Source organism: Rhinolophus ferrumequinum, chromosome 4 (genome assembly GCF_004115265.2).
Source record: "Rhinolophus ferrumequinum isolate MPI-CBG mRhiFer1 chromosome 4, mRhiFer1_v1.p, whole genome shotgun sequence".
Lineage (NCBI taxonomy): Eukaryota > Metazoa > Chordata > Mammalia > Chiroptera > Rhinolophidae > Rhinolophus > Rhinolophus ferrumequinum.
In genome coordinates, this window is record NC_046287.1 from 8,197,444 (window position 1) to 8,210,248 (window position 12,805).

A 12,805-nucleotide genomic window follows, 5' to 3' on the forward strand; every position below is an offset into this window, starting at 1 on the left:
TCCATGTTGATTGCAACATTATTTACAACAGCCAAGACATGGCAACAACCTAAGTGTTCATCAACAGATGAATGAATATAAGGAAAATGTGGCACATATATACAAGGGAATATTATTCAGTCATAAAAAAAGAATGAAATCTTGTCATTTGAGACAACAGGGGTGGACATTGAGGGCAATATGCTAAGTGAAATAAGTCAGACAGAGAAAGACAAATACTGTCTGATCTCACTTATATGTGGAATAAAATAATTGAAAAAAAAACACCCAACCAAGCTAATAGAGAACAGACTGGTGCTTGCCCAAAGGGGCGGTATGAGTGAAGGGGTTCAAAAGGTACAAACCTGCAGTTATAAAATAAGCAAGTCACAGGGATATAACGTACAGCATTGTGACTATAGTTAATAATACTGTACTGCATATTTGAAAGTTCTGAAGACAGTGAATCTTAAAAGTTCTCATCACAAGCAAAACAAATTTCTGTAACTGTGTGGTGACACACATTAATTAGACTTATGCTGGGAATTGTTTCACAATGTATACAAATATCGAGTCAAAAAAAGGAAATAAGAGGAAACAGCAGCACATATATGAAAAACAAGTAAACCACAGATTATGTGAAAAATTAACCCTTGCTTAATGAAAATCAGAACTTTATGAATAAGCTTACTTTATCCTTCTAAGGACACAAATTATCCATGTTAGTGGATACTGATGTTACACAAGTTTCCGACTTTTCAGATAAATATTGAAAAGTAGAGATCACTTCAGTGGAACTATAATAAGGTAACTGTTGCTTAAATTCTAAATGTAAGATGGCTCCTTTTCACATGATTTTGGAATTTCTAACACAAAGTCATTAATAAACTTGAAATGATGGGTTACACACCATTCTTTTTAAACAAACCCAATTGGATGTAACATGACAACAAAAGGGTCAGGTCGAATAACTAAGATTTCCATAGCCTAATGTTCAAAATGCTTCAGATACCATGAATGAATATATTTCAAGGAAGAACCAATCTGGTTCTTCCTTGAAAAATATTAGTCTATAGACACTGGAAGCGTTTCAATTGCCTGCTCTTTTGTGTACAGTGACAAATTCTTTCCTGGAAGTTGGACGATTTTTGTGATAGATGACTCATGACTCGAGCACAGACTTCATAAAGAATACAACAATTTTCAGTTGAATTTTATTGCTGATAAACAACAGTGTAAAGAAAGAACACTATAGGAAGTAAGTTTAGTTTGAAAAACAATTTGAGCAGACTGCTCCCTTTGGCTCCAGTACAAGAGACTATTTTAAAACTGGTTACTTAGTGTATCCAGGCCTTTTTATCTGTTTCTCAAAAATGTGGTCCTAGTTTTAGGTTTATCTGCAACACAATCTTCAGGCTGCTTTTTAAGTACAAATAAGTACTTGATATTAATGGTCAATAACTGTTTTCAACAGTTTTGAATAACTGTTTTCAAAGAAGGAAGTAAAAGAGGGCAACGGTATAATTTCATGGCCTTTTGGAAAATTTGCCATTAAAAATCAAACAGCTCATTAAAAATAAAAATCACAAATTTGTAATAATGAAGTGCTTTATGAAACGAGTCTTGAGAACTGCAAAGTTGATTACTGTAATTACTACTACTAATAATAACAACGAACCAGACTATAATTAGAGTCACTAAGAAATAGAAATAGAAATGATTAATAGACCCCTTAATTCTGTTAGGGAACAAATAAATTTCTCCAAATTATTCTGAAATAAAGCAGTTTTCCCTGACCTGTAAAGCCATTATTTTAAAATTCCAGGACTTAAAAAATATACTGACATGTAACAAAATTATGATGTTTCTTATTGCAATAGTCATTCAGTCTTTATCACATTGAATCTTTATATGTTCAACAGTGGTTAAGATAAAAAATACCACATAATATTACAGACCTGGCAGGAGTTACTCAGAGCTATAGAACTCCTTTAAGATTATTATTCAAGTCATAAAGGCCAATAATATCTTTGTTTGGAATCATTCTTTAAATCTAAAAAACGTTTAATGCCTCCTCCAAATGTTCATTTCCATGAATTTTAATGCATTAGGCTATGATGCAATTTACTTGATAAATTTCTTAGAGAACACAGTTAAAATTTCGACAATGTATTTGGCTAGAAAAGTGGTTTTATTGTACGCATTCTCTCATCTAATTTCCATAGTGTTCTGTGAGCTGTAAATGACTTTTATGCCCATTTTACAGATGAGGAAATGAAAGTCTGACAGAGTTAAACTACTTCTGCTGGTCACAGTTTGTGATGCTGGAAGTGGGAGTGGAACCCAGAGGGTGTAAGTGCAGAGCTCTGTTCTTACTACTGTGCTATACCATATTAAGCAGCTGAAATAAGGACACATCTCAGATCTTATCATATAAAGGAAATGAAAACTGTGGCTCTATTTCTATTTTATTTAATCATAATAAAGTCATATCCAAAATTACTTAAGAATTTTCTGTATCAGAGAAAAAAGCTAGTAATAGTATTATATATAGTCCAAAAAGTAGTACACCAAAAAGTATGACCACTGAGGCATGAAATTAAGTAAATCTAAAGAAGTCATGAGTTTTCTCTTTGGCAATTATTAATGTACTTCCTTTAAGTGGTCACTGCTCTTAGATTTAAAAATAACCCACAAATCCTGTAATAAAAACTGCAGCATAGGCCTTCCTTATTTTTTAGAAAACTTTAAAGAAATTGAAAAGGATGGTATCAGTTTAAATTAAACGTAAATGAAATAATAGAAAACATTTAAAACAATGGAATGTAAGTAACAATCAGAAATTCTGCCAAAGAGTATATACACTGTCCTTGCAGAAAGTTTTGTTCTCCATCAGAACGGAAAAAGAATACTAGAAAAAGAGAATGATACACAAAGTCTAAAGAATTCTTTTATTCCTAGTTACTAGTTCTTCAGGAGTGAAAAGCTACATTTTGATTTACACTTCCTTTCAAATGATTTTAGGTGATCATTTCCTGAGCCAACGTATTTCCAGAGACAGTCCTAGGTGTGCAGAGCTCCACTGGAAACTACAATGCAAGGTAAACACAATGTTCCTGCAGAGATGCTCCCGGCGCCTGCTTCCACCCTGGGGAAATGCTTTCCAGCGGCCCCTTTCCTGCGCTCACTTCTCCAAAGGACCGGCGGCGGCAGCGTGTTTACTATATGCTCAACGCCGAGGGACAACACAGACATGCGCGACGCCCCAGTACCTTCGCAGGACAGGCCATGGGACGTGACTCCAGAAAGACTCTCTCGGCACACGTTGCAGAAAGTGGGTCGGGCATGGGAGCAGGCATACCAGTTGTGCGTCCCTGAGAAATGTTCCACGTTGAACTGGGCCACCTGGAAACGAGACGTTAGCACAGATTTGCCAAACAAGAGGACGAGGCAGCAGACGCTGAACATTTGGAATGCAGGCGGTTAGGATTAAAATTTCAAATCCGTAATTTATAAAACTAAAACACTTTAAGTAAAAATAAATAAGTAAATAAAATAAAATAAAAAAGTCGGTATTAGGTTTAAACAAGTTGCTGAATGAATCCAGACATACTTGTTTTTGCAGAATACAGCTTTAACTCTTTGGTTAACATTTATTGATTCTCTAAGAACAGGAGAAGACAGAAGAAATGGTACTTTGCCTCATAAGGTTCTCTGGTCTGTACAGACTTCAGGGAGCTGATCCAGTCCTCCATCTCCTTTCTGTTCTCAGCACATAGCATTAGTCTTCTGAATGGAGTGATTATCTGAAAGGGAGAATTTAATCTAATGATTGTTAATAACCAACAAGAGAGAGGATTGCAAAACCTAATATCTTACATGGTATTTTCATTTCTAGTCTCTGAGTCCTTGTTTCCTTGAGGAAGAAAATAAGAGTCTCTGTAACGTAAATGAGTTTATTTATCTGACAACGAGTATGATGCAATGTGGTCTATGAAAGAAAAATTCTAAGGAAGCTTTTCTTGTTTTTTTATCTCATCGCTTATCAGGCTTTTTAGCCCTGTATGCCTGCAAACCCAAATAGACAATGTATTCTTATTTCATAAAAGGTATCTTGAAAATTGATTTTAAATATATTTCAAAAGTAATTCATAGTAAGCTTAGAATTAATACAAAGCTATCAATATGGAAATTTTTTAAAAAATTGAAAATCAAACGAACTATTAAATGGTTTTATAATTGGTTTACAATGGTATTAAGAACATTGTTATTAAATATTTATGCATTTCCATTCCTGTTTCAATAGCATTTACCTGAAGGATTGTTTCCCATAGAATTCCACTGTACCACTTTTTAGTGAGAGAAGGAGGAAGAATTAGCGTAAGACTCATTTATTTGGCTTTAAGGGAAAAAAATAATTGTGACCTTCATCTTTTTTCACGTCACTAAAGAAGGCAAAATTACATTAAGGATCATAAAGCAAAAGTATGAAAACTTCATGCTGTTATAGCACCAAAGGTAATTCAAAGTAAGATTCTGGAATGACCGGGAAGAAGCCCTATTTTTTATACGAATACAATATTCTGGTTGTAATCTTTAAGTTGCTAAGTCCTGAGCATTTACTGCAACGAAGGAACTGTTTACTTACTTGTGGAAGAAGAGCAGAATGTTACGTCCCCACCCCAAACGATTTCCAAATCATAAATTACATACTTATTTATATAGCAAATACATTTTCTCAGATGAAATGCCATTTGATCAAGTGATAACCTACATGTTGCATTATAGAGCAGATTTCGCAAGTCATGAAAAAGCAATAATCATCTTAAAAAAAAAAAAAGGAACCCTTCCCAAAAGGAGTAAACTAGTAAGCCTCAATCACTACTGCTTTTCTTAGAAAATAAATCCATTATTCAAAGCTATAGAGATCAGCCGAATCTTAGCTACTCACCAGTCACTGCCTCCTCTCATTTGTCATTAGTTTAAGGCCACACAAGTCTTCCTTAACCAAGAGACCTTTGATACATCTGACAGCCACTGGTACTTAAATACAGCCGGCCAGAATCACAGGGAGGACGCGCCAGCCCTTCGGCTGTGGGTGCTTGTTAATGGCACATGAAATTGAACAGAGCCAGCCCTTTACATTTCCTTCTGTTTTCCCCTGCCCTCTTTGCATAAAGCTTATTAGCAGTTGGTCTCTTCTCTTCATGAATAAATAGTTAATGTAGAGGGCAGTGCCTCTCTCATTACTTAGGAGCCAAATGGATGCTTTATTTCTTCAAAATGTTTTTCTGGGACATCTCATCAAATGCAAAAAAGAGATACCATTAAATCCTAATACACTCCTGGTCTTTGACAACTGGCACAGCACTCTAGAAATCTCCAAGTTTCACTGGACTGAACACATCTTCTTTTTACCTGAAGAAATATCACCTCTAGCATTCCATCCATCCATCCATCCATCCATCCATCCATCCATCCATCATCCATACATCCATCCATTCATCCATTTATTCATTCAGCTATACTGCATGACGTAAATGTAAGGATTCCCTGTCTTTCATTATGATGTTATAGTGAGACAAATATTATTCAGATAAATAAATCAGGTTTGCTATTTTACTCTTTTTGGTTTTTGTTTAATTCTAAGTAAAGCAAGATGTCTGATGGTTCTAACTATATTTAATGCCTTTCTATTCCTTAAAATTCACCAAGAATTCAATAAAAAGGGAGAAAGAAGGATAGAAAAATAGTTTCTCATTTTTCTTGTCACTTTTGGAACTACATAATGCCTCAGTTCTAAAGGATTTCAGCAATATAAATCATGCATTTATCTTACACACAGATGACATAAAATGTATACATTTATAATCTCTCCTTTTTAATAAAAATTTGTTTAAAATGGACAATCATGAGCAAGAAAAGATTGTAACACATTTTTTAAAAACTGAAATTAAAAGCCAAAAAAGCAATTATAAATAATTTTGATTTAGGAAATGTACTGATTATAAAGTTACATTTTAAAAAGTGGGTATGAAAAATAAGATCCTTCATAAATCATGCGATGCAGAGATGTCTGGCTTTGCGGCTGCACCACCAAAAACACCTCTGCGAGCAGCCCAGAGCTGTCTGTGCTGAACTGAAAACAAGGCTGCCCAGCAAACCTGCAGCGTCTCCCAGACTGACCCTTTCCCCTCTAAGGTAATCCCTCATCAGGCCTTCAACACAGAGCCCTCTCCCCACCTGGTATTTAAATTTTTCCCTAAGCCCAACCTTTGGAGGACAGGGAATGACAGGTGTGAACTGACAGGCTCTGGTTGTACCCTCATGGAACCCCATTACACCACACTGGTTTCTCAGCCAAATCTTTACCAGGAAAACATCTGCAAGCGGTGAAAACGATTTGGTTCTTACTCTGAAAGCATATCCGACTTAGCCTCTCTATTCTGACGAGCAGGGTGGAGAGTCGGAAGGACAGAGAGGATGCGGGGAGGGGGCCTATTCCCAGGAAAGACTGAGCCTGCTGGCGGACAAGGCTAGGATGTTCCTGGAGCTAGACGGCTTTGTGCATTTCTTGAAGAATCTGCAGCTAACATGTCCCCTAGCCCGTCCTTACCTCAGCCCCTCTCATCGTCTCTGCCCACTACTGCAACATCTCCAAGTAATTTTTTTTCAGGCACATCTGAACTTACTTCAGTAATTAGTTTTTTCAAGCTCTAACCACCACTCCCAGCTGAGACTCCAGGACACATCTGTCTGTCTGTCTGTCCATGCACCCCAGCACTGACCGAGCGTGTGCTGCATGCCAGAGCCCAGGGGTGCAAACCATATGGTCTTTGCCTTAATAATCTAGGAAGAACACAAGGAAGCAAACCAAGGTTCACTTGTCTGAAAAAGTGTCCTGCAAGTCAGAAGACGAAGGAGAGACATCTGATCGGCTTGTTTTCGTGAATGCTACCTCAGATAATACACAAACTCTTCATTAGAGGTGTTGCCCCATTGTGAGAGTTACTAGCCTGTAAGGGTTAATCAACAACAGTATTTATTATAAGTGCACAACAATCATTTCCCAGTCTGGTGAAGCACGTGACCACATGAGAGATACAACCTGGCACAGAAGACGACTCGGCATGAACTACATAAAATGCTACAGAGGAGTAACACTATGGTTAAGACTTTAAATACATAAATACGCACCGGAGAAAAAGACCCAGCCAAATCCTATGCGGATTATCGTTTAGTGAAGGAATTACAGATAATTTTTATTATAATTTTTGTATTGGTGTGTCTGCAGTTTCTAAAACAAATATGTAGTATTTCTATCGTAAAAACCTCATTATTATTATTATTATTATTATTATTATTATTTTTTACTAACAGAAGGATGGACATTTACAATTTAAAAATTTGCACTGTTCCAAAGCAGGAGTTCTCGAACTCTGCTGCACATTAGAATCATCTGGCAGATTTTCAAAAATCCCAGCGTCTGGGCCACACGCTCTCCCAATGAACTCAAAGCACATGAGGGTGGGACCCACCTGCCAGCTATTGTTGTTTTTTTCCAACTCCCAGGTGACTTCAAAGTGCAGCCAAGTTTGCTAACCAGTGTTCTTCAGGTATTTTATTGTTCCCCATGACACTGTTAGAACTTGAACAATGAGAGAGGTTTCTGCCTAGAAGTAAATTACAGGGAACTGCTAATCTGTAAATTCACAGTTGGGAACCATCAATGTAACAGCTGAGTGATTCAGAGCCCCAAGGCTGGGGTCACTCTGCCCCAGCCTGAATGCCAAAAGCATCCTTCCTTACCTGTGGACAGGTCTCCGCGGCTCTCCGAGCCTCGGTCTCGCACACGCAGGCATCCCAACAGTAATTCACAGCTCTGCACACACTGGTGTGGGTTATGACACAACCCAAGTAAAGAATTCGTTTGGCTAAGTGTCGTTACAAAGCCAAAGCTCAGTCGTGGTAGTATGTATCACAATTCTTCCTAGCGCTGACGGAAATTCAGTATGTGTTTACAGACTTCTTCTGCAGTGTATGTCTTTTTTGTGTAAGTGTGGTCCAGAGACAAAAATAACATGAGCTTAAGTCAGAAATGGAGACATTTTTCCAACAAAATAGTCACTGACTAGCAAACCACCAAAATAGGCACAATGGTAACGACCTACTTCCTAGACAATATTAGGAAAATATCAACAAACAAATCAGGAGTCATTGTTCCCCCTTAATGGCACTGCACCTAACCTTCTCCAAAGCAGGAACATGAGACGTTGGTAACAGGCTTACCTAAGAGCATCAGACTCCCACAGCACAGGGAGCGCAACACGCCATCTCTAGTAGGTATGACGCCTAAACCATTCAAGATAAACGGCTTCTCATTTTAACTTAGCTTTTTGATTCTGCAATGAAGGAAACCCCGCAATCTTCTCTGGTAATTTTAAACATCCAACATCTTTTTCTGTGAGGAAATTCTTATTTCTAATCTACAGTTCCTCAGGACTGATCACCTGTGCCCTACGGCAGTCTTGCCTCGAAAGGCTGCTCAGTGCATATGAATTTTTATTTCAGTCATGGCAGTTCAGGATTAAATACTAAAGAAAGTGTTGTTATCTTTAGTATTTAATCCTGAACTGCCATGACTGAAATAAAAATTCATATGCAGTGAGAAGCCTTTCAAGGAAAGCAGGATAAACAGAAAGTTTAGTTGTGCTATAATAATTTTTTTATTGTCCCTATTTATTATAACGGAAGGGACATAATTAGGCTTTTGTTAAAGTTGAATCAGGTATACTGATGTCTCTTTAATTCTAGGCTTGCTGTATCTTCAGTTGCCAACTGCTCAGTCTTAATATACCTCTTCCATCCTTCCCCACAAAACCTATATCCAACTCATAAATTACGTATGTTGCTTTTTGTTCCTTCTTCCTTTATGGAATGAAATAAATCACTTTGACATCTTAAATGTGCCAAACTGCAACGTAGTCATGCATCTTAAGTGACTATTTTGAGAGTAGAAATACTCCCATATTTCAAAGAGTACACTGGGGACTTCTACACCTAAGAGCGCAGCTGCTCGTATGAGTGCACCTGACATCAAGCCAAGAGTTTTTCCGAAACATCCACCCCTGCTCCAAACCAGACTTGGCGAATCAAAACCTCAGTTGGGGGCACGCATGGCTAATTTCAGATGCAACCTGTAGTTTGACAAGGCTACCCAGGGGGTTCTGATGCACCCCTGTTTATCAACAACGGAGGGTAGTAGAAGCACCCAACTTTCCCAGCAGTAAAGGTGGGATCTTGTCTCAATGATGTAAGAAAGGGCTCTTAATCTTTACGGCTCCCTATCTTCCTTTCCAGCACCTTTCTGCTCCCAGGTGTTCAGGGTCCTCCCTGGGCCCTAACAGTATTCCTTTGTGTGGGACCAGTCTGAACTAGCCTACCACCTACAGCAGCCCATGTGCTGCAACACAGTCACAAAACGATGGTCTCCGATGTATTTGTTTGGCCATCCCGTGTGAACCCTGGAGTGCTGTGTTATAAAACCACCACAGCAGGACAAAATTAAAACCCATCCCATCAGACAGGTGCTTTGCTCACTCACAGAACAAGCAGCTTCACGCTGTTTTCTTCAGGTGGCGACGTCCTACACTTACATTCCCCTGGGCCCCGCAGGTGGTTGAGCTGGCAGGTCCTATGCAGACTCTCTGACTCCTTTACCTTCCAGGGTCGATATTTCCCTATTTTATCATCCAGTTGCCTCAAGCACCATCTGTTTCCTAAGATGACAACTACTGACCTAAAAAGTCATTTTTATCCCTGAGGTATTAACTGATGATAAAGGTTTAATGCATATTTTCTCCCAAGGGTGCTTGAATTTTAACAGAAGACTAAAATAAGTACAATGCCACAGGAAATGTATTTCTGGCAGCAAGACCAAAGAAAGTTCCACAGGCATTTTCAACAGGCAGTGTAATTTAAATCAACAACGTAGCACAGGCTTAGGTTAGGAGGAGACCTTATCATAATGAAGCAATACCATGAATATACATTTTCCAGCTGTAAACACTGTGGGATCTGCATGAAGTGCTCACGGAGACAGAGGGGGACTTCCATGAAACCTGAAACACAAATCCCACAATGCCACGTAACGTATAAAGATGTAATAATAGACTAGTGATAAGCCTGAGGTCGACCGGTAATTTACACACGAGCAAAACCTCATTATCACCCTGCAGGTGACATGTATGAGGAAACTCCACTTTGTAGGCACAGCCCGATCCCAAGTCTTTTTGCTTGGTAGTTGAACTAATGTGTCCCCTAGACTCTTTTCAAAATGATCCAAAAATCTTCTCAGGTGTCTGTTTGGAGCCATGTTTAGATTTATACACAAACACACATACAACCCTTCACTGCGAGTCAAAGAGGATCTTTCAAAGTCATTCCACACTTTTGGTTTTGGCTGACTGGTCATCCTTCTAATTGATGAGTCATTTTAGCTGAATAATCCCTACTGACCTTAGCGGGCACTGGTGTACGGTAGACTAGGAAGTGTCAAACGTCCCCACAGGCTCTCAAAATAAAGAGGAGGCATTAGTCACGGACTCGAGGAAGTCCGCCCCAGTGCTGCTGATTTTCCAGCCTAAGGAGAAGTTCTAGATCATATGCATGTATTATTTAGTTCAAAACTCAAACTATACATTCTCACTATGTACACAGTATTTCCAGAGGATCTCACATTCTAAAAAGCAAATCTGTCCTGTATTTAAATTTAAAAATCGAAAATACTCTACACTGTTGAATAACTAAGATGTATACCTGAAACTAACCTAATATTGTATGTTAGCTATATGTTAATAAAAATGTTTAAAAAATAAAGTAAATAAAACAAAATACTCTAAATCACAATTTTACCGACTACTATTTGATAAACAATATTAAATATTAATAAGTTTAACAACACAATAAAATAAAGACACGTAGGTTGGCAGAATCCAATCCAAACACTTTTCAAATCAGCAGGTGAATTCAACATTATAAAATTTATAGTTTAAAACGGTGACAGAAAGCAGTCTATTTAACACCTTCCTGGAGCTACTATCTTGTTTTAAAGCTTTGCTTCCGAGTAATGATCCTAATTGTCATTTCCCAGAAGCCCCCAGCTCACCAGAGAAACAAAGGTAGGAAGACACAGTGGAACTGTGTAAACAGCTCCTCCGCCACCCCCGCAGACTCTGCTCTCTGCCCTCCTCTCCCTAGAAAAACAACACTACAAAGCTCTTGGAAAATCTACCCAGACAAGGCTTTCAGGGTTACTTGTTGGGGTGCTCCATCATTTATACTCATGATAATAAACCACTGTTTCTTTGAAGACTAACACAGTTTGGATCCAAGTCAGTATTAAAAGTCCTGAAGTCTCTTAATACTTCAAATACTTAAACGTCTCTTACAGTTCAAACTATGGATATTCATGTCCAGTCAGTTCTCCTTACATTAGTTTCCTATTGCTGCCATAACAAACGGTTGTCTCACAGTTGTGACGGTCAGAAGTTTAACATCAAGGTGTCTGGAGGGCCGCGTTCCTCCTGGAGGTTGTAGGGGAGAATCCGTCTCCGTGCTTTCTCAGCTTCTGGAAGCCGCCTGCACTTCCTGGCTCACAGCCCCTGCCGCCCTCACTGCAGCCTTCTGCTTCCATAGTCATCCTCTCTGACTGGAATTCCTCTCGCCTCCCTGTGACAAGGACCCAGGAATCAATCACACTGGGCCCACCCCAGATATTCCAGGCTAACCTCATCTCCAGGCCCGTGACGTAATCACTGCTACAAAGTCCCTTTTGTCATATAAAGTGACAGTCACGGTTACAGGCATTAGACATAACCGTCACTGGGGTTCATTAGTCAGCCTACCATGCCCAGAAAAGAAACAAAGACATAATTATGACTTTTGATATTGTAGTCAAGAACTGGCAAATCAAATACACCTGTAATCTATTTTCTTATTATATTCGTGATTTCAATTAGGATGCACAGATACAAACAGTTTTTCTTCAAAGGAACTAACAATTCATTAAAAACAGGACACTGCGGGACTCCTATGTTCGTGAACAGAAGGCTTACTCCTGCACACCTTACATTTTCACAGTGCTTTGCTGTCTATGTGGTCACATGTATTATCTCATTTATCTTCCATATAGCTGGCCTGCACGAGACATGACAAGACATTGAATTTGTTTAAAATTGCAAACTTGGGAAGTAGGAGAACCAGAGGGGACAGTCAGCTCTTCTAGCTTCACATCCCCACCTCTCTCCCCTGTGATGCCAGACGAGCAGGGCCTGCATCCCGCTGCCTTCTTGTGGGTCCTGGACCCTGCCTGAAGTGTACCGCAACCCTGTGCTGGGACTGGACAGAGGTCACTCTAAAAACTCACCTGTCATCCAAGCAATTACGTCCACAGAAAATAAAAGAATGGACATATAGAAAGCATCAGATTAGCAATAACAAAATAACATTTCCTGGAAAAATTCTCAAAAGAATGAAGCTATATAATAATAGGTATAACTGTATCTTATTACTAAAAATAATACTTAGTTCATGAAAATTGGTTAAAAAAAAATCTAAAAATTACTGATCAGCAATCCTAAGCCAGACCAAAATCAATTAACACTTAGACTGACAATATAAAGCAAGCGTATTTCACAGCTACCAAAGATAAGTCAAAGAATTCAAAACTGAAAGGCAGGCCACACAAATCAGCTACATAATTCTACATAGTTTGCAAACTGACATCATCCTTGAAAAACAGGCAGAAAATGCTGCATGTGCTGCT

General features: G+C 38.6%; 1 protein-coding gene across 4 annotated transcripts in view; it reads right to left on the reverse strand.

The window, feature by feature from the left end:
* The window catches only part of DGKH (diacylglycerol kinase eta), a 163,069-nt gene that overhangs the window by 73,353 nt on the left and 76,911 nt on the right, over positions 1-12,805 (reverse strand). For 3 of the 4 annotated variants that reach the window (XM_033104430.1, XM_033104431.1, XM_033104432.1), the window contains 2 exons: positions 3,681-3,785; positions 3,252-3,384 (listed from right to left, as the gene is read on the reverse strand). In XM_033104430.1, coding sequence (XP_032960321.1) covers positions 3,252-3,384; positions 3,681-3,785 — 238 coding nt within the window. Of the gene's footprint in view, positions 1-3,251; positions 3,385-3,680; positions 3,786-4,930; positions 5,066-12,805 lie in introns of those variants that run through there. The other variant, XM_033104433.1, reaches the window with a different exon arrangement.